This window comes from Labrus mixtus, chromosome 24 (assembly GCF_963584025.1).
Source record: "Labrus mixtus chromosome 24, fLabMix1.1, whole genome shotgun sequence".
NCBI classification, from domain to species: Eukaryota; Metazoa; Chordata; class Actinopteri; order Labriformes; family Labridae; genus Labrus; species Labrus mixtus.
The window spans coordinates 5779805-5807439 of NC_083635.1; the positions used below are offsets into that span (position 1 = coordinate 5779805).

The 27635-nt window shown below is 42.3% G+C and overlaps 1 protein-coding gene across 18 annotated transcripts in view; it reads right to left on the reverse strand.

Annotated features, from left to right (window-relative positions):
• Positions 1–1018: 1018 nt before the first annotated feature.
• The window catches only part of LOC132959626 (muscleblind-like protein 2a), a 65793-nt gene continuing 39176 nt past the window's right edge, over positions 1019–27635 (reverse strand). For 2 of the 18 annotated variants that reach the window (XM_061032768.1, XM_061032769.1), the window contains exons 3-9: positions 26401–26565; positions 24495–24698; positions 21969–22229; positions 17189–17242; positions 16534–16684; positions 14110–14145; positions 1019–6037 (exon numbers count right to left, since the gene is read on the reverse strand). In XM_061032768.1, coding sequence (XP_060888751.1) covers positions 5913–6037; positions 14110–14145; positions 16534–16684; positions 17189–17242; positions 21969–22229; positions 24495–24698; positions 26401–26565 — 996 coding nt within the window. In that variant the 3' untranslated portion in view covers positions 1019–5912. Of the gene's footprint in view, positions 6038–7442; positions 7492–12004; positions 12100–14098; positions 14146–16533; positions 16685–17188; positions 17243–21968; positions 22230–24494; positions 24699–26400; positions 26566–27635 lie in introns of those variants that run through there. The other 16 variants (XM_061032776.1, XM_061032771.1, XM_061032773.1 and 13 more) reach the window with 16 other exon arrangements.

The window sequence follows — 27635 nt, forward strand, 5'->3', positions numbered from 1 at the left end:
TGAGCACGAGCTTCCGCCAGCGCACCTATGCTGACCGATATCCAGCGCTGTGGGGCTTTGGCAGGCAGGCAGTTGTTGTAAAAATCTCCCAAGTAAAATGTTTGGCAGAATTAGTTGTGATGGTTCATGGTGTTGTTTTCTTCCAACAACACAGAGCAGCTCAGCTCATTTTAACATTACTTAAATCAAGACCACCACTGACAGGCTATTATTCCGTGTCATTACTGTGATTAGAAGGAAAGGCCCCTTTATAATAGAATAACTAAGTGAGTGACACGCCCGCTGCAAACAAGATGAGGATTTTTCAGTGATATTTATTGTCTTAGTCTTGACTCGGTCTCGATCACTAAATCTCTTGGACTTAATAAGTCTCAGAGAACTCTGGTCTCGTTTAGTGTGGTCTTGACTACAGCTCTAGTTGCTACATCCACTTCTATATGCAGTCTGTGTGTGACACTTACCTCCAAGAGATCCGTCCAGTCCCCTTTGCTGTCTGCATGCAACACTGCCCTACCTTATTATACATGTGAAAAACAGTTAGGACACTTATTGTATTACTGAACCTTACAGTAGTGGCACTAATAACCCCTCATATAGATGTCTTTACTTAAAAAAAAACAACGCTCCACTGCAGTAACAGGAAACGACAGAAAACAACAAACTAAGGAGTTTTGTTTGTTTCACTCTGAGGCCTTATCGTCATTTCTATCATCTGTGGAGAAAACACTGAATGGATTACTTTCAACGAACGAGCATTAGACTCCTTGCGTGTTTGTACATAAGCATCAACAAACTTTCAAAGCCTGCAGGCTACATTGGCCTGTAATCTGTTTATTTACAGTTATCTGTTTAAGTGGACAAACAGGGGTCCCTCAGGGGTCTCTGGAGAAAGAAGGACCACGGGGGGAAAACCAGAGGATGTTAAGTCTACACTGCATTCTGGTATTATTCTGCAAAGAAAGAAAAAACATAAACAGGGCTTCTACATGACACAATCATGAAATCCAGGCACAAACAATTCATTTTCTTTTCTTTATTTCTTTCTTTCAATAGATTTTACACTATCTCGCTGGAACCAAAGAAACATTTTGACTATAGAAACATAAAATAGCACAAAATATATGCAAAAGAATACATTTAGAAATGATTACATTGAAACTATAAATCCGATGAGGGTCTTCTTGTCAATTTAGTTTGTTGCTAGGGTACACTGCAAAAAAAGGAAAAAAAAAAAAAAAAAAAAAAAGATGGCACAGGCAGTCACATTTCCTAACCTGCAGTCTCCAGTGTAGCGCCATCTGCTGGCTAAAGCTGTGAAACACCCAAAAACGAGATCTCACTACAGATTCAGGAGACGGAAAATAAAGAAAAAATGACTGATTGCTCGTGTGCAGTGCGTCACCCTCTTTTGGCCTTGTCGTGTGCGTATTAAAACCTTAAAAAAAAAGTACTTTTTAATATAAAGATATTTGAAATGAAACCGAGAAGGGATCTGAGATGAGAGAGCCATTCAAGCCTCTTTAATAAAATTGGATAAAAGAGCTCTTAAGAACATAAAAACCTCAAGCACAATGGACTCAAGATAAGGCAAAGTGTTTGGATAAGCTGAGTCTGCTCAGTTGACCAACTGCTCAGAAAGTGCTTACATTTTATTTATTTTTTTAACATAAGTCAATCATTGCCGACACATTTCCCCCAAAAAGGAAAGAACACATTTAATTTCGAGAGGATGTCGTACACGAGGGCGTCATGGGATCACCGAATTCTTTCTCTTTTTAATCCACTGGAAACATTCAGAAAGTTATCGTTTATTAAAGCCTAGTCCACACGAGGGCGGGTGTTTTTTGGAAACAGAGTTTTTTCTGTGGAAACGCACCTTTTGGAAAACTCCTTCCAGATTTATAGAAAACCCGTTTAAGGTGTTTATGTGTAGAACTGAGTTTTGGGTTTGTAAGGTCACACCGCGCGCCGGTTTCTCTTCGATTTGATGTCATACTGCGACGCTGTCACTTTTGTTTTCATGAGAGAAGAGCGACAGCAGACGTCACCAAACGAGTGCTCCAACGATGTTGAAGAGCAGGGACACCTGAATGGAAAATTCTGTCAAATGAAATGGTCATTGCAGAGGAACGGCGAGAACATTTTGGCATGCCAAGGACATCGTTTTTGACTTTTCAGATGTTTTTCAGAATTTAGCGTGTGTGGACAGGATTATTTTTGGAAACGGAGGAGGAAAAAACCTGTTTGAAAAATTACCCGCTATGGTGTGGACTCGGCCTGAAGAAGGAAAATGTTCTCATGCAACATGTCGAGGTTTTTGATTCATTAACTCTAATATCAGGGCGGGGCGAAACTTGAAAAATAATCTCAAACAGATCACTTTAAACGATATAAAAAGTGCAATCCTTAACTCTAGTGATACATAGGAATAAAACGTCTCGATGTGGAACCTAAAGGTCCTCTGTCAGGGGGAGAGTTGTACATCTCAACTTATTAATTTATAGATTATTTACCTCTTATATATATATATTTATATTTATGTATAATCTATGTAATATTGATGACTTTAAATCTATTGACGTGTTACAGTCACAGCGCTACGGAGGCTGTTATCGGCTAATGAAAATATTAGGTCATTGTCGTAATCTCAGTGAGGTGAGGAATAAGAAATGTTCTTTACAATCTACCGTGTGTACAGTGTTCTAGCAAAAAGAAACAAACTCAACAATGTCATTTACAAAAATACCCAACTTTAGTAATCGCAACGTTTGGCTGCCACGGCAACAACTTAATATTGTTATGAAATACTATTATACTAGAGTGAAAAGTACATCTTTTTATGAATTTTTCTTCTCTTTTGTTTTTTTTTGGTAAAATGTCATCTATACAATAAACAATTTTTTTTTTTCTCCCAACGACACAAGCGACTCTATGACTACGCTCATTACTGCGACACCATGATCTTTTTATCAACGAGAAGGCAAGAAAGATCCAGGAGCTTTTCTTTAAAGTCGGTCGGTTGGCGAGGGTTGACTTTCTTTAAGCCCCGCCCCCCTTTCGAGACGTGTGCGACTTTTTCTCATTCGCCGACCTGACAGGGTTAGACCTTGAAATGACCAACCGTGCAGAATGTAGCACAGCTCAATAAATTACATTCATTTTTAAAATAGAATAGTTAACAACATTGGGTTTTTTTTTTGACTAAAGAGTAACGTAAGATAAATTACAACAAAATAGAACTTTTTTTTTTTTTTTTTTTTTTTTAAACCACCGTCCACGAGAGTTAACACACAAATCATAATGAAGACAATCAAGAGTGAATGGAACCAAAGAACCCAAGTGGAAAACTCAGATTTTGGAGTATGATTGTGGATTGTCAATGTTAATAATCAAGCACCATGAACATACATCAGAACTGTTAAAACACGCAGAAATCAAACAGAGGATTGGTCTAACACAGGGCTGTCATGATACCAGATTTTAAAGGTCACATATCCTCCTCCTTTTTAAAACGTGTAAATAAGTCTCAGAGCTCCCCAAAACATGTGTGTGAAGTTTCTTGTTCTATATACACTCTGATCCTTTATTTGATCATCTCTATAAACCCCTCTATTAAAGCCCTGCTCAGAACAGGCTGTTTCTGTGTCTGTAGCTTTAAATATTCAAATGAGCTGTGTCTGACCACTCCCCCTCTCTGGAAGGGCTTGGGTGGCTCAGGCTTTCTCGCTCCATGTCCTATTGTTTACGGTGAGAAGGCAGACTCAGAGGGCAGACCAAACACCTAGCTGTGGGAGGGTCACCCACCTGAGGGAGGGGTTACTGCCCTTTGTGATGTCATGAAGGGAAAATCTCCAAAAGGCCTGTTTGAGCACATATTTTCTGAAAAGTGGAGCAGGCAAAAGACGGAGAGGATGGACTTTTCTCATCATTGAGGGGATTTGTAGACGGACGAGAGACACTTATTAGTGGGGAAGATGATTTTGAGGAATATGTGACCTTTAAGCTTTGATACCATACGTGTAAAAATCAAACGATAACGATACATTTTGGATACCACGGCAACAAACTATAGCAGAGCTGGGTACCCGACATTCAGTAACTGAACTTAACACGATCTAATGTGCATTAAAACGGCTACGTTTAGTAGTGGCAACGTTTTGGTACCAAAATGATGCCAATATATCCGTGCAATTTTCAAAAACACCACTGTTTGCCTATCTGTGGATTTTAAATCACGTGGTATCCAAAAAAAAAGTATCTGAGATTTTTCGACAACCGTTGCGTAAATCGATCAGATCTGAACTCAAATAATTTGTTCTGGTAAAGGTGGAGATGGTGGTGGTGGTGGTGGGGAATTCTGGGGAAAGTGGAATTCAAACATACCTTGATAATAGACACAACACAAGTTTTTTTAAATAACTTTGAATACATTTCTATAACCGTGAATATAAACTCTCAAAGTAAGAGACACTTTACATACATTACACAGTTTCACAATACGCTGTTTTCCCCCGCTCACGTTCCTCATGTAAACTACTCATAAAACCATGGTAAGAAAACGATGGTACACCGTGAAAGTCACCAAACATTCTACAAAGCTATTTTTGATTTGTCGTTTCTTTAACTTCTTTTTCGTCTGGATAAAGTCACTTGTGATGTTTCGAACGAAGAGTTTACTGTTTCTGTGATGTCATTCCCCGAAAAGAGTCCACGTAGCTTCTGACGAGCAGAGTGTCTTAAGTGGATGTGTGTTGATGTTGATGAGCATTTTTTAGGCACTTCTACAGTTTTTTTCTAAAATGGAACAGGATTATCGGTGATAGTAGGGTTGGACAGGACAACCGACGGTCACAGATAGCCCTCCAGTCGAAGTTCAAGTCATCTTTTTGCTTGACGAACATCGTCAAATGCACCGTGTTTTTTTTTTAAAAAGTCTTAGCACTTAAGTCCCTCACCCCACCCCGACCCCCCGTAAAACCTCTTCCTGGTGTTGTCGTCACCTGCTGGACCTCGCTTTAAGTCCCAGTCTGCCGGCAGACCATCAGTCTCCAGATACAAACACACATGCACGCACACACACAAGGCTTGGTACGTCTGGAACGAGACCCTTAAGCTTTGGGAAGCTCTTGGCACAGACTCGAGCCTTTAGGCTGTTTTTCTTTTTTTTTTTTCTCCAGTAATGGCGTCGACTATCTGGGCACTTTCTTCCCCAGACCGAACTTCATGCAAAAAAATCCGTGCACAATCTTTCAAAAAACATATAAAGGGTTCGTTATGAGCAGCTCTCGCGATGGCAAAGGAGGAAAAAACATGAATTAGGGTGTTGAAATGTGGCCTTTTTTTTTTCTGGCAGGTTGAGTCCGAGCTTTGGCAAGGGTGTTTCCAGAATTGGCGATGCAGGGGGAGGGGAGCGCGAAAAGCTTCATCATGGCGTTTTGACAGCATCTGGGACAGGTGAGGGTCAGCTCGCAGGGGGACAAGTCACATTAAGAAAACATGAACCTGTCTGCCCCCGAGGACATTCAACTTTAGTAGAAAGAGAAAGACGAAAGCGTTCTTGAAAAAGCGCAGAGTGTGGTTGTGCACAGGATTCTCTGTGACTCTTTCTGCTCTCCGCCTTCAACACTATACGTTTCATACAGTGCAAATCGAGCTTCTCGCTCTCCAACCGAAAGGGATGAAGGTTGTGCAGCAGAATAAATATGAAGGAGAGGGGCTCCACGGTACTTTGGGTTGTTAAGATGACCTCTATAGTGTGTGTGTTATGTAGCTCTATACAGAAGAATATTTTTGACTTTTTCCTGTTAATAGTTTTTTCTAGCAATACATACAGTATATATATTTTTTTCTGTGTGTGTGTGTGTGTTACACCGGCACTGCAGTTCTTACGGTTAAATTGAAGTGTTACACTCTTAGCATGCAGGTTGCTGGACCTCTATGGGAGAGGTCAGGTAGTATTTACACAGGGGCTGTTTTGGGTTTCCTAGTGCAGCTTGGTGACACTCCGTTCCCGTCCTGACGCTTACTTCAGGATGATCTGCAGGAGGAGGAAGACGGACACGGAGACAAGAGTTAGTTTGATGCAGAGAGAGAAGCTGGTTTTAACTCCACTGTATCATGGAGTAAACAGAATATGCATTTTAACTTTAAAACATGTAAGAATGTACGAAACAAAAGAAGTGAACAGAAAGGCTGTTTGTTGTCTCAGGAAGATCTGGGTCAAACAGTATTTGCCTTTTCTCTGCTTTCTTAAAGAGACAGTTCTAGGTTTTTTTTTTTTTTACCTGGGAGGTGAGTACTTTAAGCACATCACGTAAAAATGCAACAAGAAGAAGGCCGGCTGACCTGATGACGACCTCCTTGTGTTTAGAAAAACTTTTTCTGGTATTTAGTAAGGCCCCGCGTCCACCTAGCGTTTTTTTCCGGGCAGAAAAGCGCTGCACGTCCGTCCGCTCAGAAAAAAAACGCTAGGTGGAGCAGGCTTGTCTCCTTTTTATTGCTGCATTTTTTTTTCACCTCACCAGGAGCCACATTTTTTTTTAATTACTTATTTTTGGGGCCAAATGATGAAAAGGTTTGTCACTATTCTTTGTGTGAATAATAGTTTGTGACCTAGATGTTTGAAATATATGTATTAAAGGCGAGGACACAAACACAGCGAGCTAGAATGAGAGTTTTTGACAAAGGGGGGTCTGGTGGCTTTGAGGAGAGCAACATATTGGCTGTGTTTGCTTTAAACAGAAAGATTGATCTCTGCAGGGATCCTCTCTTCAGTGTTTTTAATGCGAGCCTGTCGGGGGGCGTAAAGAAGCTCTTTAAGGGGACTTTCATGGCGCTATAACCGCCAGTTTCTCTGCAGCAATCAGCTGGAGGATTTCAAAAACTCTGTGTTCCTATTAGATATGAAGACCCCTGAATGTGTTAAATCACGGCCCAGATTGAATTACTACTAAAGTTGGACATTTGAGAAATACCTTTAAAAAAGCAAGCGAGACTTAAAAAGAACTTTAATGACGAAGCGAACTAACTGTAACGTCCACTTTATGTTGCGATTGGTCTAAAAGAAAGCAGAATTTGAACTTCTTTATTTGCATCTTAACGTGAAGTTTTTCGCCAAATTAATCTATGTAGCAAACATTTTTCCAAAAAATCGTCATCACAAAATGTCCTCCTGTCATTGGCTGTATGTGTCTTTGCTGGGGGAGACAAAGTAAACACAGGAAGGTGGTCTGCAGGAATATTAACAAAGAAATCTACTTTGTAGATAAGTCAGATCAAAGCTGGATTCATTGCATCGTGCAGCCACTTCAAAGGTGGCTAAGGAAGCTGAAATGTTTCTTTGTGAACTTTCACTGGGGGTCAGATCGAGGCTGCATCCTGTTCCCAACACAAACAAAAACACCATGATTCTTGTGCAACCACAGCTAGAGCGTTTCCCTTACAGGCTTTCTGCAGGTCTGCCCTGAATGCAGTTCCTCAGATGTATAGGATCTAGAGAGAAAGACAAAGTACAGTCCAATTCAACAAGGCTACAAAAAAAGAAGGCGCAGGTGTGAGACTACAAAGACAGAATTCTTGGAGAGCAGATCGAGAAGCCAGCAGGGATGCAGCCAAGAGGAGGCTTTCTTTTTTTTTTTTTCTTTCTTTACACAACAGTTTGTGGGTGTGTGTTGCCATTTGGAACGAGTATAAACACTCTGCATTTGGGTGTAGCTGGACTACATGTTGGTACTTTGTCTGAGCACTCTGAGACCTTCACTGGTGTCCCAGATTGTTGAGAAATCGGACCCTTTCACGCAGTATTTATTCTACTTTGCTGGTTTATATGAAAGGGATGGAGACAGAACGGTTTGCACGATGTTACTGTGCCTTTAAGAAATCTGTGTACGTGAGGAAGGACAATGTTTTAAATAGTTAGCTATGGAAGTCAGCAGCTAAGCTAACAGCGATCGACAAATATCTGCATATTGCTCCTTAATGTTTTACAAGATTAACTGCAGGAACATTAAGTTATTATTATTATAGTTTATAAAGAAGTGTGCATGTCAAACATCGACCTTTGGCCACTTTCTTTCAGGATATCAACTTACTCTGTGCAGCAATTTTAACAAAACGAACATCTGAAGAGGTATAGTATTTTTCTCTATAATTTACCCTCGGTAAGTATTTGTGTCATAATTGCTCTTTCGGGGTAGTGGGGGGCCACACTCATATTCACACCTACGGGCAATTTTTAGAGTCACCAATGAACCTCACCAGCATGTCTTTGGAGTGTGGGAGGAAGCCGGAGTACCCGGAGGGAACACCACGCATGCACGGGGAGAACATGCAAAATCCACACAGAGAGGCTCCTGTCAGACGGGGATTCAAACCAGGAACCTCGACAGTGAGGCGACAGTGTTAACCACTGCTCCACCGTGCTGGGTTAGGTCAATAAAGTTAAATCCTCACCATTCTTCACTTCAAACGTGTACAGTTTTCCTCGTGTTGAATATGGCACTGTTTGTTGTTTAGGTTTACTTTTGCTTTTTTTTTTGTTTATTTATTGATCTAATTTTGTTTGACTAATAAAGACATTCAAATGAAAATGGAAAACTGAAGATAATTGCAGTTAGGTTCAGAGTACAAAGGCAAATAAACAAATCTATTCTGTGTAGAGTTTAAACAATGTGTCGATTAATCGTGCTTTTCTGCTTTCGTTTTCAGCGGTGGGAATTTTTTCTGTTGCAAAAAAAAGATTAAATTCGGTTGTCAAAATGTTCAATACGTCGATACATTTTGGATACCACGTACAGACTGCATCTGTTCCATCAGACAGAAGACTGACGTTTTTGATTTTTGATTTTTTTTAAGAAATCAAACAACACTGGGTTCCTAGGACTTCAATTTTTGTTGCCGTGGTATCGGAAAAATGTATCGATAAGTCTAATTTATAAATTTGGTATGATGACGACCCTAGGAGTAAAAGCGTCTGATTACTAGCAAATAGCATTTGACCCAGGTCTGAGCACCTCTGTAAGTATTCTATCTTCAGTAGAGACAAATCATCTTCAACATGACAAAGACAGAGAGAGAAGAAGAAGAAGAAGAAGAGAGATTGTCTATAAGAGAGAGAGAGGGGGGGGGGATAGGTAGAGTAGCTTCAGGCTGCCATCTTGTGATCGCCCCTGGCAGCGAGCCGACACAGAACAACAGCACACAGTGTTTGTTAATAGACAACACACAGCGAGCAAAGGACAGAAGCCACTGGGCACATCACGCATCACAGAGGGTCACATCAGGGGGAGAGGGAGTGTGATGTGTGCAGGCTGAGAGGAGACGCCCCGCTCTGCAGTGGGTTATGGAAAAACATTACTGAGCGCCAGATGGACGTGATCAGCCAGACAGGGAGGTAAACCCCACCCGTCTGGAAGCGCACAGGTGGGTCAAAACAAACACCAAAGACTTTTTAAGCGGCTAGATTTGGTGCAGACAGTTTGAGGAGCGAAAAAGAGGGAGTTACAGAATCGCACTGGAGGTTCAAAGCGTGCTCGATTAATATCCGATTATTACTCAGATTGAATTACACCTCAGTGACCTGGTCAGTTAATTTGAAGAAATGTGATGAGGATAATTACAGGTTCTTTCTTTCTTCAGGAGTTGTCCTCTAGTCGGATATAATCATCTCTAATTCTATTTAATTCTCATCCTCGTATCAGTTTCAGCCAGAGTGAACACACAGAGCCTTTAGGTTTGTCGTGTAACACTTTGTTTGGACAGTAGAGGGCGCTAAAGCTTCAAAGTTTGCACATGGTTTATAGGAGCAACTGTGCAACTTCCTGTCCTTTTGTATGTGCATTAATGATGATTGATGTCATTTTATGCAACTTGTGGGTGAGAAACGCATTTTATTTTACAAGTTTACTTCTTTAAGCTAAAGATATATTAAAGTGCATGATTATAAATGTCGCTAGCGTCGTCTTGCAGCAGCCAGACAGTCCTCAGGTGGACTGGTAAAATACTGCTGACTATGTTCAAGGTGTTGAATGGACTTTTCCCCCAAAGTACCTCTCCGTAATCTGAACCCCATATCAGTCGGTAAAATACCTTTTAGGTTTTGTCGGGCGTTTCATAACCTTTGGACCATTTTAATGTAAACAAACTTCATTATTTTTTACTCTAAATTCTGTGTGATGCATATTCTGACATATTAACGTTTCTATTTAAACTTCCTAAATAGGGATTTGGCCCGTGTTCTCTCAATCACATTACTGGTTAAGAAAACACTCAAGGTTGAGGCTAACCATGTAGCATCATCACAAAGTCGGGATTGGCTGCAGCTTCAGATCCAGGTGTTGTTTTGAGGAAAAACAATGACATTGTATTGTCTAACAATAAAGATTTGGGTCGTTTGTTCGAGAAGAAACGCTACGATAGGAATGACAAACGCGGGACATCAGGTGATCGAACGTGTTAACTGTGTCCTCGCCGGAGAGATCTTCATGCAGAGCGAGGGAGCGAGGAAGCGAGGAGGAGGAGAGAGACAACGGAGGAGGTGGGGGGGGACAGAAGGAGACAGACAGCGAGGGGGCTGACGTCAGTGTTTCTCCGGCTCCTTGTCCCACATGCATCTTTAAAGAGCAGCTCTGCTTCCTGCTGCTACTGCTGCAGCATGCCAATTACAGGAAGAGACGGTGACTCACGGGAAGTGAACGATGCACGGCCGGCCTGTGAGGGGCAATAAAGCACGAGGTACAGGGGGGGGAACCAGATCCTCATCTGATGATGGAAGGGGACTCTCGGAGGACTTGATTAATTTTTATTTTCATTTTTACTACAACCTAATTTCACATTTTTCACTCTTTTTTTCCCGTTCAGATAGGATATACGAACTGTTTTGTTGTTGTTTTGTGGTTGCCATAGTAATCATGGAGGCTGAAATTCATTCTGTGAGATAGATTTGTTTTTTTAATGTTTTCTCCAGGCAGGAAATCGGTACAAAAATAGATTTAAATTTAGAATAAAGGTCCCTAAAACCAGCACAAGACTGTCTTAATAAAATGAAAGTGTTTCATTTCACACTTCAAATGTTTTTGCACACACACCAAGGTAACCTAAGTTTGTATGTCCTCCATCTGTTTTCCAGTTACACAACATATCGACCTGTGTAACACTTGGACATCTGCGTGTCCTCAGACCACCTCTACTCTTAACCACTGGTAAATGATTGCCAGCTGCATGAGGCCGGCGTGCCAGCATTGTGCAGACATTTCCAGGTTTAAAAATGGGGGCACATGTGCGTCACTCTGGCATTCAAAAAGCTGGCCCCTGCTTCTCCTGGCTCCTGCTGACACGCAGCAACAGGAGAGCAGCCGATCACTGAGGCCATTTTTAGACAGCTTCTGTGATCATTTCTCCTGACGTCTGTCTCGCCCTGACAAGCGTGGCCCATAACTGTTTCCTCTCTTGATTTATTCTCTCTCTTATCTCAAAACCAGTGAAAGGTAAAAAGGTGAAACTAGGAGGGGGGAGGGGGGGGGGGGGGGCTTGTTAAGTGCTGCAGAAATAGCCTGCATGTATTTGCTTCAATGTGTGTTTGCAAAGCACACGAGCAGTACAAATGATGCCCCCTGCTGCAGACGGAGAGGCTTATTTGACAACAAGAAAAAAGAGGAAATAAAACGTAAAACATGCAGAACAAAACCAGGAAGTAGTGCAACACAACACAACTACTACTTTGCAAATGTTGGAGCTCTGAAGAAGTGCTAATGGGGAGCGCTAATGCACGGCATTTTACATGAAATACAATACAGCGCAGTGGCTTAGGTAACCCCTCTGTAACACACCCACTCACAGGTTTTAATGCCACTGTGAGCGCAGCCCAGTACAGGCGGAGGGGGATGGATGGGGAGGGGCTGGGCGTGGGCAAAGGCTCAGCTGCAGGTTATTGCAGCCCCGCTATTAGATGGCAGCACTTATTCAGAGCTCCGGGGACTGATGAAAGAAAGCTTTAAAAGGAGCAAACCTGATTGGCTGGTGCTGTTGCTGCGTAGGGGACACTTGTGGCAGGAGTTGTTGCTGCAGAGACAGTAGCAGGCGTAGCACTGTACATCATTGGGACTTTTTGAGGGTGGGGAAGAAGGGGAGAGGGAGGGGGGAGGAGGGAAGTGGTAGCAATGGACAGGTCGGTGGAGCATTATGGTAAACATGGCAACAGTGGTGATGTGTGTGTGTCGGTGGTGTTGTTTGTTGTTGTTGTTGTTGTTGTTGTTGTTGTTGTTGTTGTTGTTGTTGATGGTGGTGGTGGTGGTGGTGGAGGAGGTGGTGTTGGAGGTGGTGTTGGCAGATGTTACAGAGAGCCAGCAAGCCATCGTTAGGGTTACACCGGCAGATGGCATGCAACCATTCACAATGCAAAGCAAAGGAGGACAGGAAGAAAGAAAGAAAGAACAAAAGAGAGCATGGGAGAAAAAAAAAACAAAGAGGAGAGAAGCTGATTACAATCACAAATAAGGAAATTTATACGGAAAATCAGTTTGCTGTTTTTTTCCCAGAGAAGTTGAAGAGCACAAGACACCAATTACATGACTCAACGACATTTTTTTTGGCAGCAGGGATGGGAATTTTGTTTTTCACAACACAAGACTTTTGCACACTAATAAGGCAGCTATGCCAAACACATGAAACTCTTTGTACTTATTAGGGCATCAGGGCTACTAAAAGATAAAAAAAAGGTGGGCTTGATCTAAAGGTTGTGTTTGACCACTGACAGGCTCGGATTTGTTACTCTGTGTGTCTGCCAACATTACAGAAAAGTCCACCAAAGAAAATAGAACTTTTTTTTCTGATAACAACGTAGAGCATCTCTTTCCTCAAAGCCACCAGACTCCATTGACAAAAACAGTGATTTTAGCTCGGAGAGCAGAGGAGTTGCTGTTCTACCGCCGTCTTGGTAGGTTAGTTTGTGTTTGTTTTGTTGTGTTTGATCTGAGATAAAGATCTAAAATCACTGAAATAAACAAGACCACAAAAGTGACGGAGGCAGCTGCAGACCAGCGACTCCTGTGCTCTGCATCATGGATTTACTGTCTTTTTAAAAAAAAAGCATGAAGCATCCATCACCCTCCTTAAAGCCACCAGACTCCATTGACCAAAACAGGGATTCTAGTTTGGTTTTGTGGGAGTTGTTGGTCGACCTCTGCATTGGAAGGTTAGTCTGTTTATGTTTTTCGGACTGAGCCAAAACATTTAAAATCACTTCAATCAACCAGAACACAACCCTGATCGATGCAGCAGTAGACGAGCAGCTCACGAGTTGTGCTTCGTCAAATTGCTGGTTTTGACAATGGAGTCTGGTGGCTTTGAAGAGAATCATGTATCTTTTAAAAAAATGAACGGGTCTATCTCTGCAGGGGGACTTCCTGCAATATGGTCGGACAGTTTCATTAAGATTCCTAGCCTGTCTGTGGAAATAACCGCTCTTTAATTAAACAGCATTTGATGCTCCGCTTGCCTCGGAGGGTAAAGTTAGAGCCGTTATAAACTGTGTCGCAGGCAGCTGCAGGATGAAGCAATGCACTGGAACAAGTCGTACCTATCCGTCATTTAGCAAAACATTTGTACAAATCTGAAGTTCTGGTCTTTTTTTTGTGTAATTCCCATCCCCTTTGAGCTTTCAAAATAACTTCTCTGGGAAACTGATTTAAATTTCCCGATCAAAACACAGCACAGCAAACAGACAGTAGCTATCCTACAGCTACCCTCCAACAGATCAGTATACAGTGTTTACTCCAAACTACCTTTATAATCATAAACAGTCATTAGCGAGAGAGAGGGAGAGAGAGTCAGTAAGGAAACATGAACTGAGTCGTCACTCTTTCAGGTGACACAAAAAGGACATTACAAAATGTGAATCATATCCAATCCCAGGATAAATAAAAGGACAGTGTGATGAAAATCTTCAGCACATTTTAAAAGTTGCATCCCCACACAGGAGGTAAAACAATGACCTTTTGTCTCACCTGGAAGGGCTGCAGAAATTAGCCACTCAAAACCCCTCCACCCCCCTCCTGTCAATGCTTTTCATACAAACAGTGTGTGTGAGAGAGCAAAGGGAAGGTCAGGACCTACCAAGACTGCTAGCAGGAGTCATGCACAAGACTGACCCTGTCGTGTTCATGCAGAGAGAGAGAGACAGAGAGAGAGAGAGGGAGACAGAGTGGGGGTGAGAGAGACAGAGAGAGAGAGAGAGAGAGAGAGAGTGGAGGAAATAAACGGGTTAATTGAGGGAGGAGAACATCAAGGTTAGACAAGACAAAAATAAAAGCTTGGATGCTGCTGTTACAGTCGTGCTGTCAGCCAGTCATTTAACGCATGCAGAGGAATATCATTCCCCGATTCAGTTATTGTATTAGTGGGGAAAATACTGTTCATGTACAAAGATCACAATGCAGACTTCAGGATGCTGCAGGATCTAACACTGTGACTAGATAAAGCATGTTGCAAAGCTCGAGCACGGAGTTTATTGGCTGCTCTTTGCAGGTGTAAAGAGAGGAAACGAGCGTCTTAAAAACATGTATTAAACACACTTTTGTTTCTCTTACATATCTGCATGTTCGGTCTATGGACAGAGAAACAGAGAAGTCTGACTCCTCCCTCTGCTTCACTCTTTACTGAATCGGAAATAAAACGATTATTTCCATATTTCTAACTGTCTACTATCTCAAAGCCCTCTTCACAGTTGACTAGTTCTACGTTCTCCGCATCCTGCCCTGGCTGCATCCCCTCCATCTCATCCTTTCTTCTGATGAACTTCACTTCCCAGGATTTCGGTTTCCCTCGCTGTGAACCAAGACGGGCCTTCCTGATGTGCATTCAACTTTCTGTCAAAGCTTTCATATACAGTGTGGTGCTAGTGTGGCTTTATAAGTGGGACAGAGGCGGAGAAAAGAGCCTGCAGACAACTACTCTTTGCAGAAAATAAATTAATGGATATAGAAATATTTTCCCCTAATTTCTGGGAGGCAATAACTCTATTTAGGTTGTAGACCTTTGCCATGATTAAAAATGACTGTTACATTATGGTCAGGAGGTAATACGATCTCTGATGTGAAGGGGCTTAAGTTACGTAAACTTTATTTTCATGTAAGAGAGAAAAACTGGACAGATGATGGATTTTAGCGGCAGCATCATGAGGTGTCAGAGCCAGGACGTGCACATGCTTTAACCTTGTTACAAATATTCACAAGAGATTTTTGACCACCTGAAACTTCAAATATCTTTCTTCTGTTTTAGTCTTCATGTGTGGAAAAAAAATCGGTGTCCAGATTTGTATATAAAAATTGATTTTCTTACATGACTCTAACCTGGGGATACTTCCCACACAGATACAGAGTGAGGGAGTGAGGGAGGGAAGGAGTGAGGCGCTGTCAGGCATCTCAGACCACAGGGAGACAAAAAGAGACCAGACGAGCCAGTGATGACTCAGTGTGGCTGCAGGCTGCAGCATTAGCAGCAGTTAATTCATTTAACAGGGCGACCTGAGGGGGCTTCGGCTGCAGTTTGTTTCCATGAGAGACAGCGGTTTGTTTGAGGGGTAAATACTGGCCAACAATAAGGGAAGGACTCGAATTAATCGGAGAAAATTGGAACAAAATTGCCTTTAAAATGTGATTTTTGTTTTTCAATATAGACGTCTGTCAGAACTGATTGAGCACACGTCTGTCTCTTATTCCACTTCATAGGTGAGCCAAAAACAGAGTTTAAAAAGCCTCTGTGTCGGAGACAACCAGACTTGTTTAGCTCTCCTGTGTGCTTGGGCGTTACAGTGACAGGTGTGTCACATTCAAGAGGTAATGAAACATGTTTATTGTTCTGATCAAAGTGTGCACTGCCCGACAACATGACCACAGTTATGAGTTCATGTTGGCCAGCACTAGATCAACGTTAAGAAATTACAAAAAAGTCGTCGACCACGTGTTTTATGAATGTACCAAAGCTTTAAAAAAGTCATGTAGTTAAGCAAAAGCTGCCGTGTGAGACAGAGACAACGATACGGTCTCATGAAGATGCAAAAGTTGCGTTTATGTCTCCTAAAAACGGAGAGCAAACGAGGTAATACTGTCTAACATGCACAAAGATTCTCTACCAATGTGTGTGGGCAATTTAGAGAGCATGAAGGAGTTCACTTGCAGTATTTAGAAACAAGAAATGACATAAGATTTTGATTTCTGATGCCGTCAGATCAAACCGGTTCGGACATCTTTTTGTTACAAGTATCTAAAGGTCTGGTATGGTGACAACCCTAGATGGCACAGGTTGTAACATGGTTGAAACATTAGCACTACGATCACATAGAAGTCAGTGGATGCAATTGATGATGAGAGGTGATCTCATTTTTAGCACAAGCAACTCTAAAAGCACGACTTTGTGAAAGATAGAAAGTTAGCCGAGCACATTCAGTGAGTGTGGTGTCTGCATCTGTGTGCGCCCTGCATGCCCTGCATACCTATGAGTGCTTCTATTTGCATGTGTGCATCGATCGGGAGCTCTCACCTGTGGGAAAGAAAGCGGGCTGCTGGAGCTGTGCGTTGGCCAGCGCCTGCTGGTAGTGCAAAACACTGGGGTTGAACAGGGAGCTCGCTCCGTTGCTCTTCTCAAGTGCTTGTCTCTTTGGTAGGGGCTGGAGGACGCCGTGGGGGAACGCCTGTCCACCCAACACACACACACACACACACACACACACACACACACACACACACACACACACACACACACACACACACACACACACACACACACACACACACACACACACACACACACACACACACACACACACACACACACACACACACACGACAAGACACAACAAACACACACAAAAAGCAGAGTCGATTTGAACTGTATACTCACACAGCAGAGATATTTGTAAATGTGTTATTAGTCTATGCACAGCACAACATGAAAAGTTGCCGTAACTATCACAAGGACAATGAGAAACTACACCATAGCAAGGCAAACACATTAAAGAAAACTGTGAGATTAATTTAGCATTACGTTGTAGGTAATCAAAGCCATTAAAATGATAAATATTTATACATTAAAGTGTCTTTCACAGAAACCAAAAGAGCCAACTTAAATTGTTGTGAGTGGCTACAGTACAATTAAAGAAGCTACATGCAAAGCAAAAGGTGAAAGGTCCAAGTACCAGGTCTACAGTTGCCTCGAGGGGTCGCTTCATTGCTTTGGCAGTCGACTGAGTCTTTAATTAGCAGGCAGCGAGCACATGATGGCAGTGGGCCAATGGGATTCAAGCGTATTAACATACAGGTAACAGCAAGCAGAGGTGCGTCATGGGGGACAGCATTGCATTGTGGATAGGTGAGAAGGAAAAAAACAAAAACAAAAAATAATCTGAAAATGCAAGTATACCACATACAAAACAATAGGCATGCACATAAACAAAAAATTGTTTTGTTTACTTTTAAAGAAACATTGCTACTCTTTGAATTAGTACAAAAGCAAAAAAAAAAAAAAAAAAAGCATCTATATTAAACTCTTAAAGCAAGAATCTATTAGGTATTTAAAAATCTACGGAGAAAGCATTTAGTAGTAACAATTCGGACAAGTAATCAAACTTCTTTTCTTTCTTTTTTTAAATATCTACGCAGGAGACACAAAAACACAACTGAGCAAGACGATAAATAGAGGGACCAGCGTTCAAAGGAACAACTACGAGGCTCTTTTAGGACTCCTTTTGATCATGTGAGGAAGATCGGTTTAGGGGGCAAAGCCCTTCAAATTAGCAGGAAGTGGACATGTTTGCATACAAAGCTTTCAAACTACAAGCAAACATTACTGCCCGATACGTTGGCCGATCATTTTGGGGCCTAAATGTATCCATATTGGTGCATACATTTTCCTGCTTATCTTGATCCAATGTTTTTGGGCTCTAATTGCAAGAAACTGCAAAGTTATCGCAGCAAATTGAGATGCAGAATATTCCCTACACAGCATTTATATCTGCAAAAAAATGCTATAAAAAATCATCGGATTTGACCCCTTCTGTCTGACATAACAGGCCGGTAAGAAGATGCTAAACGCAGCGTTAAGCTGCTAACGACTCAGACAAACACTCATATACACTAGATAAAGTATGCACATTTAAAAGGGTTGTATATGAGCACATGTGTCATATTGTACATGTCATCATTGGTGCATATCTTTCTTATATGATGCATGTGGGAAGGCAAACTAATATTTTCTCATCGACAGGAAAAACTTGATCGTCTCTGCAATTAGGGGGCAAAAAAGGGGACAAATGTTTGTAGTTATTTTAGCAGCAATAGGGTGAAATGATTGTATTCCTTCAGTCTATCCTCCTCTGTGATGGTGTTGGTTCAAGCCTCGCACTAACTCTTGTAAATTTGGCTTGTTAGTGTGATCGATGAAACATCGGGGAGGTGGTGACACAGAATGTGGAGCTCTGTTTATTCTTACAATCCTTCAGAGAAATAAAAAACGTCTTTAAACGTCAATGTTTGGGGAATCTCAGATTGGCATGACGCTAACCTAACAAGGTTGTTTATTTGTGAAGTTATCAAAAATATCCTTTTTTAAATGTTTGTCACTGCTGAGAGAGAGAGAAAAAAAGAGTGATGGATGTGATGAGCACAGCACTGATGGGAGTCCATGCACGAGCCTCTTGCTTCATGCATGTGGATTATCTAGTAGAAGAAGACTAAATCGCTGATGCTCTGTGCTGCTGACACAGTTAGTTAAAATTAAAAAAGAAATGGCAGTTCAATGCGACACGAAAAGCAAAAGATGAATGCATTTGAAGTTGCAGCGGGGAGGAAGAACACAGCACGGCAGGCAACAGAAAAAAAGTGGCAGAGTAACACAGCATAATCTCTGTAATAGGATCCTCTTACTGTAACTGTATCAGTTAATGTGTAACCTTATCTACAGCACACTTAAGCCTGTTTTCTCTTTGTTAAAAAAAAAGTGAATTATGGGTCATGATATTACCTCTTTGCAGCAGTGCAGCAATACAGGCTTTTTTATGGGTCTCAACAAAAATGCGTCACGTTTTAAGCTAAGGGCTAAAAGAGAATTGGATTAAAGGTGCTGACTAAACAAGGCATTGTCTGAAGGTTAACCCCGCTCACCTCCGCTTTAGCGTATAGCTGCTGATGGTAAACGGAGGATTGGCTCATAAAGTTGATACGCGGCGGTGTGTGAGCAACACAGAGGAGTGAGGAGGATAGGATTGTGAGGAGGATGCACTGGGAAGATTAACTGCTTTATTTGAAAAGATGCTTTTTGTGTACGATGTGGGGAAGTTGTTGAGCTTTGCTACGCCGTGGAGAATATGACGACGTGATGATGTAATGACAGGTGTGCTGTTTTTGTGATGCTGTGTCAATTCTCAAAGACGAGAGATTTATGAAATAGTTAATAGAGCGAAGATTTCACTTCCACTGTGTGGACAATGTTTACACTAAAATATCTAAATTAATTAAAAAATGTCTTAACCTATGCTGTATTTGTGTTGTTGTTGAGTACTTATCTCACCTCAAATATTTCCAACAGTTATCAAAGCCAGAGAAATCTGTAATTTGAGTGTTGCTACTGGACGTGTTTTGTCGTGGCAACCTTCATGACAAGAGCCGCCATGACAGACAGGACATGTTTATCATTGCCGTGGAAACACTGGATATTATGTCAAAGACCGCTACATGTGTGCTGCTGTGATAAAAAAAATGTGATTTAATGTATACTTGGAGACATCGTCATCATAGTTTTCCTAAAACTGAGTTATTAAGTAATATTTTGCTTTATTTACAAGAAGCTAATCTGGAATTATAGCCCGTCAGTATCGTGATACGTATTTCCTCGCCTGATCCTTGCAACACACAGCCTGAGAACACAGTGTACAGAAAATGTCAGATTAAATGTCTCAGCCTGTCTTTTATGTATGCATGTTTCAGTCCCTTGTTTTCCTGCTTCGTTGCAGCTCCTTAAAAAAAAGTGCACAAACTAACCTGAAATCGTCTTTCTCATTCTTCCACACTGAGCACTTAAATGGAGGAAGGACAGGGGGGAGAGAGCAAGCAGCGATGGAGCCAGCCAATGAGAGAGAGGAATGTGCGACGCGTAATGCATGCCCATGCCATGATGGAGGAGCAAAAAAGTCAGTCAGCACTCTGGCTCAGTAGAAGGTGTGCGAGTGCAGCAGCCAAAAGGAGCATTCAGAAAAGAAAGCCACTTAAGAGTCTAAGGGAGGGGTGGGACACGATCAAGACACACTGCCAAAGCTGTCTCACTGTCTGTCTCTTTAAAGTCTGTCTAGCTGTTTCTCCTCATCCTGTTGGGGTAAATTTCCAACTAAAGCCAGAGGAGGAGGAGGGTGCACCCCCCTCCCTCCCCTCCCTCTCTCTGAACCGTGAGGCTACATCCTCATCCATCCCTGATTCAATTTGCACTGATCTGCAGAGAGCCGCACTTATCATTGAGAGCAGGGGGGAGGGAGGTGAGGGGAGGTGAGGGGAGGGAGGGGGGTGAGCCAGCACATTGTCTCTGTATGTACCAAGGGCATTGGAAAATAAAAGCAGACTGCAGCGAGATAGTAACAGATTGTTCTTGCGGCATTATACTGATGTGTTTAGGTCTCACTAAAGCCTGTTTTATTGTATACAACGGCCTCACTTTGAGGCGACTTTTGGCGCTGAATTGTACACTGGAGTGTGCTGGAACAGACCAGCGCAGGTGGGTAATAAAGCAGTGCTCCACATTTTATGTTACTGAAGGTGTCATCATCAACAGCATGTGTTTACATTTCATTTAAACCAGATGATTTGTAGTAATGTTGCGTATTTAGTGGTTAGTTTTAAGATTGCAAAAGCCATTATTATTCTTTACGCAGCATTATCAGAAAGGTTGGGCTGTCTCCAATTAGCTTCCCTATGCTAGTGTGAATGCTATATAAACTGTATATATATTAGGTTTACTTGCTCCCCCACGACCATAAAACCTCCAATAATAACTTAGTCATCCGCTGCTGTAAAAAGCCTCCCTGCACACATCGTAATGAAGGGCTAAGCTGCTATTTGAAAGTTCAAGGTGTCCTGTATATAGGTGCTATAAAAACAGCCTTATTGTTCCATCCAGACCTTACAAGCTCCCCGCTCTCATCGTCAGTCCCTCCAGGATTCTGTGGAGCTTTGCTGCAATTGTTGCAGCCACAAAAAAAAAAAGAAAGCCTCATTTTATGGCAGCTTTTTGAAAAAAGTTGCACTGCAGGTCTCCATTTTTTTGAGGGATTGAGGGCGATTCAAATATTAAAGACGTGCTGTAGTAGTAGGGTTTTTTAACCCAGTGTGATACTAGTAAAAATTAAACAATATCGATACCATGGCAACAAAAAAAGAAATTCTAAGCACCCAAGAGTGGGAACTCTCTGTTTTTAATGATCACACACGGTCTTGAATTGCATAAATACGTTGGCAGTTCCAAAAAATGTTGCCAATGTATTTGCGCATTTTAGACAGTGGTTATGAGTTTGCTTGCATCTTTGATGGCTTAAGTTTCGGCACTTTTCGATATCGTGTTGAGTCGCTTAAAAAAAAAACCACAATGTGAAAAAGCATTTAAAAATGCGATTTAAGCGGTAAACTACTCGGACGTTTACACGGCAACGCCGAACTCAGGGGTTCAACGACTTGAATATCAAAGATGTTAATTTGGTGACGTGCATATATATGTCGCGGAGGGAATTCAGGTTAATGGTCAAATCCGAGCAAAATTGCAAGGTCGAATAAAGGGCGCAGTGATTGCTTGCATTTGCATGAATTCGGAACTTCCTGGAGGGACTGATAAGTACTCTAAACCAGCAGGAGCCTTGTGAGATTTGATTGGTTAGTACACCGATAAGTATGTGTGTGCAGGTTTGGATAACAGTAGGTAGGCTGTAGCTGTGCTCTTACCATGGCTGCAGCCGTGGCGGCGGCTTGCGCGGCCACGGCTGTCTGGTTGGCCTGGTGTTGCGCCGCCTTAATCTTGGCCTGCAGGTGGGCCGGTGGGTGGAAGTATTTGCACTTCTCGCGGGAGCAGCGGCTCTTGATGTAGTCCATGCAGACGGTCACCGTGTTGTCGCTGGTGTCGATCATGGGGCTGTCGCTCGGGTGGGCGAAGCGGCAGTCGGTTTCGCCGCGAGCGCAGTTGCCTCGCTGGAACTCGCGACACACCTGGGAGCATGAGAGACAGGTGGACAGAGGGGACACACAGACAGATGCACAGGCACACCACACAGGTAAATCAGACACAGATGGATGAAAGCAGAAGGAGAAAACAAAGAAGAACACAGAGACATAAAATAATGAATATATGAGCTCTCAGTACGTCTAGAATCAATGGCAGCTCAATAAACTTATATTATATATTATAATATATTATATTATATATTTTCGTCCAATGAATTTGAATTGTCCCTATTAGTATGGATTTTTTAATTGTATTGCGAGGTGTCAATGGTGGGACGAGTTTTGTTACGTCCCACCATTAATGGAAAAGCTTTGCCAGAGAAAATGTAAATGAGGAACACACAGGCCAGTATGTCTATATTTCTCCTTCAACCGTAATCTGAAATCAAAAAATTATTAAAGGTTCATACTGGGATATATGGGGAGAAAAACAAATTCCTTGATTTAAACAGTATGTGTGCCAGACGTGCACCAACCTTCTGTAAACAAAGACGATAAATTAAGTTCTGAACCTTAACACCATGCAACGTCTGCCAAAACCAAATAATTGAAGAATTACCGAACCAGTCGGTGTTTAACTGTTCAGAGGCCTGAAAATAATCACAGGGGGGGGGATCCGCTTTTGTCTCGCACTCTGGGACGCAACTCAGAATGCTTGCACAAATCCTCATGCAACATTAAAACACACACACACACACATGCCGGCTGTGTGTGGGCTCCGTGTCTCAGAGGGATGCTGTTTCATTAGAGCCAACTTCATTCAGTTGCTAAGTGATAGCACTCCCAGAGAAAAACACATCGAGGCACACACCTACGCAGCACCTCCAGGTCTTATAGGGAGATTATTGTTTATCTTTATAAATGTGGTGAAAAAGAATAATCTCCTCTTTGTGCACTCTTTCACAATCACAGAGCTCTCCTCATTCTGAGCTGTTGCCAGGGGGCAGACGGAGACAGCTGAAGTTGTTGTAATCGTCCCCGTCTGGCAAGTACCAGTTTGTGCTGTTGAGCGTTTCCCAACTTAAAATCGCTGTAATTGCTTCCTCTCTATTTTTTCAACTCATCTTATTTGATACGAGCCTTAATTGTTTCTGTTAGAGGTAACACGATCTAACACACAAGGGTAATAGAGGTAAAGAACGATCACTGAGGAGCCTGTTGAGATGTGAAAATTAGCTGTTTGCCTTTCAGCCTTAAAGTTCTTAAGGTTCAAATCAAACAAATAATACAGCTACACACACAAACATTTATGGTATAACATGGTGTCGTATGGACTTTCTGTTAGCTAATGTGTTACTCAGCTTATCATATCACTACTGACATCATTTCTCTGCACTGTTTCTTTTTCATATAACCTTGGGCTGGGCAATTAGTCGCAATTTTGACGTTAACGCAATATGAGCATTCGCAATGAAATGTCTGAAATGAATGGCAATAAATAGAAACACTCATGCACAAAGAGGATACTATGGACGTGCACTAATGGAGAGATATCCGAGTGAAGGGGCTGCCCTGAGTGCTCCTGAGCTGGCTTGGGGGGGGTTCGGTGCCTTCCTTAAGGACTCCTCAGCCGTGCTCAGGAAGTGACCTGGCACCTCTCCAGCTACCAGACCAATTTCCAGGCTTGGTCCGCACCGGGACTTTAACCGGCGACCTTCTAGTTCCCACCCCAGGTCCCTACAGACCCAGCTTGCTGCCGCCCATTTTACCAGTTCAAGCAGGCCTGTGTATAGTGGTCATGGTTTTACACTGTTTGGATGCAGTAAGCATGCGTTTTTTTTTTTGTGATGCAAAGAGGCAACAGTTTGGAAACACAAATATTTTTAGATACTTTTCTAGACCTAGATCATGGAAACACGTGGAGCGTGGAAACCCTGTTGCCTGGATTTATCAAAACAACTTCAACTGATTGCTGCATTCATAAAGGTCTAAAAAAGGTTAAATATGTGGACATTTCTAGGTCCAATTCTGTAATAAAAAGTTAGTCATCGGTTTTTATTTATCTTTTTTGTCTTCCTGAATTCAGTTAATTTTTTATGCCAATCATAATAGAGCCATAACATCCAGGGGGCAGAGAGAGTCCTGTAAACGCTCTTCAGCTATGAAGGATAACAATTAGCACCATGTATCTAGTGCATCTCTGTAACATCCATAATTAAGGTTAAATGCTCCTCTAATTATACTTCACTATGATAGGCTGTCGTTCTTATCTCGTCTGACAAAAGAGAGGACTGTGATTGGGTGCGTCACCTCCAGTTTGTCCGTACGAAGCAGTTTCTGGTTGGAGGAGGAGCCTGCGGTCATGGAGACGGGCGGGCTGCCGGGGACGATGACGGGCGAGCTGGGCAGGATGTCTGTGGGCACCAGGCCCATGCTGTGGGACATGGGAGTCAGGTAGGGTGTGTAGCTCAAACCGGCGCCGGAGCCCAGGCCCTGGCTGACTGAAAACGTCTGCTGCAGATGAAGCAAAAAGAAGACAGAAAGAAACTACTTTATTCTGTTTCTTTTCCAGTTTAAGCATTTTTTTTTTTTACATTAATTAAAATCACAGACAGGAATGAGAGAAAAACCTGAATAGCACGATGGGAAATGATGGATGAAGGGAGGGAGTTGGAGAGTGAAATGCAGAAAGAGGTTAAGGAAAGAGACACCAGAGAGAAATTAACAGAGGGCGCAGCTGTGCAGAGTGCTGGGTGAGACAGATGAGAGGTGAGGAGGCGGCGGGAGAGAGTGTGACCGGGTAAAAGAGAGAACGAGAGAGGAGTCGGTTTCAGAGAATAATGGAGACAGAGGGTAGAAACAAGAGAAGAGTTTGAGGGTTTTTTTAACCTCTGTGTATCCCAGGGAAGATTTTGCTTAGCTTGCATGTTCTTGTGCAGCGACACCACACCTTATATCAATGCAGTCAAACACGCTCGCACCTGGCAGACGCCCAATGCAACCACAGAGCGCTGCTGTCTGTTGAGCAACTCCCAGAGAGACGGCGAGGAGCTCTGTGCTTTGCTCAAGGGCATCTCAATAACAATTGTGGGAACAAATGCATGACCTTTCTTGCCTGAAGTGTATGAAAACAAGAGCGTTCTGGGAAGGGATAATTGTATGTATAGCATAAAAGACTACATTAATCAACTTGCTGTTAAGTGACTCATGCATCAAACTCTAGACCCCAATGCAGCATGAAGTTCCCGTCAATCGGAAATCCTTCCAAGTGCAAAACAAAAATAAAGTCCAAATAAGATATTGCTATTTGAGTATGAATATAATATAACTAAAGCCTACGTAGGATTTCTTGCAGGTTTTTTAGCATCTAGCTAAATTCAAGGAGAACAGTTGTGAAAGTTTCAAAAGGAAAGGTAATCAAGGAAATCAAAATGGTTTTCGAGCGTGGGATGCTGACCGCAAAAACCAGCAAGAAGGATGAGTCACAAGCCCAGTTTTCCACCAATCAGCAAAGATTATGTTCACCGATTTCCATCATCTGCAAATAAAAAAAATGACTTTGCCATCTACTGGAGTGTCTCGTCTTTTATGTGGAATCGAACCGTAAGATGTTTGTGGAGCGATATCCTGACTCACGGTGCATGCTGGAAAGCAACAGTTATGCTCTTAATCATTATTAATCACTGATTTGATTCATTTGGTTTGACAGAAACAGCTGTATACCACAGATTTAATGTTTTTTTGTTGTTGTTACTTTTGTTGTTTTTGTTTGTGTTTTGAATCAAACTCTCACTAAAAAGCTCAACATGCCACTTTGGTATCATATCAAAAGGAAGGTTGTGTTTCTGAATTTTCTCAAGTGAAAATAACTTAAATTGCATTTGTCTTTCTGTTTTTTTAACAGGGCTGTTTTCTTGGATTGAGTAAAAAAAAAAAATCATCATTTAAAGAAGGATGTCTGCTGGAAAACCCCGACAGTTAAAGAAGTGTATGTCGGCATTTAGAGGTGACATTATGCACCAACTCTTAGAGCAATCAAATTAAATAATGATGTTGTGCAAGTTTCAACGAATGCGACTTCATGTTTAAGGGCGTTTTAACAGGAACTAAGCCAAGGTTTTTACAGTGTAGCACAACAACAGCGATCTGGGTTATTTTCACAATGAGTCACACTGCTATGCCCGTCAGTTCCCACAGCGGCAAGGCCGGCACTAACCACAGGCTGCATGGTGGTGCCCGGGATCATGAACTGCATCTGTTGAGCCAACATGGCGGCCGCCGTCTTCTGCTGGATCAGGTTGTTTCTCCCGTTGATCTCCAGCTGGGTCTTGAGGTGAGCGGGCGGGTGGAGGTATTTGCAGTTCTCTCGCGTGCAGCGGCCCTGAACGGAGAGAGAGAGAAACAAACACGGTCATTAGCAGTCTGAAAAAGCTTCACGTCTCTGATCAACAGAATGAACTGAAACACATCCATGTTCTCTCATAATCAACCTGACTGTGAACAGGTTGAGTCTGCCTGAGGAGGTGGCAGATACGTGGGCTCTGATTTTAAAACAGACTCCAAAACATCAAGCGCTCGGAGGCAGCATACATATTCATACTGGGAGAGTGTGAAACATAGGAAATGTTTGTTATGTTCTTGCTTATCCAGCGGGGGAAGTAGGAAGCATTCACACACAGTGGCCATTTCTCTCATGCCGCTAAGGTTAAGATGCTCAAATGATGCTATAATGTGCCACTGTGTCTTTGGAGATTATAAATTGTGTGAATGAAGGGAATCATTTAGCCAATGTTACCAGTGACTGAAAAGACCAGTATGGGAAAATGTGGTCCAAGGTTCAAATGGATTTCTCAGTTATTGATTGATAAGGAATTTTCAGATTCATACTGGAATACAGCAGTGCAAAATTATAACAAAAAATTCAGCTGTCCACTCTGAGTGTAAACATGATCTATTGTTATGAAAGCTGATTAGGCGGGTCTGATGTTCCAGTTTCTCTCGACTTGTTACATCCCAGACACTCTGACGGTCAACTCCAGCAACCAAATCTCTGCAGCTTTTTTGATGGACAGGTCATCCAACCTTCTCTGTGGAAATGCAAATGCACAGTAGGCAGGGTCAGGCTTACAGAGACCCTGGTGGATGAAGGCAATTACACTGTCAACCCAGAGGCTAATGGCAAACACAATAATCCAATACGGATCCTCGATGCCTCGACGCAGTGCTTACTGCGAGGAGGAGTGGGTGGAAAAGAGGAGAGGGGTCAGCAGGGAGCGAGACACATTGAAGGGCGGAAGAGGCGAGTGGGAAAAGAGACCGGGGACGATGGAAAGTAAAGGTGAGGAGAGGAGCGATGGAAAAGATGTGGGCAGAGTGGAGACGTATGTATATATTGCCGAACAATCAAATAATCATACATCACAATATCTGTTTACCTGAAGAATATAAATG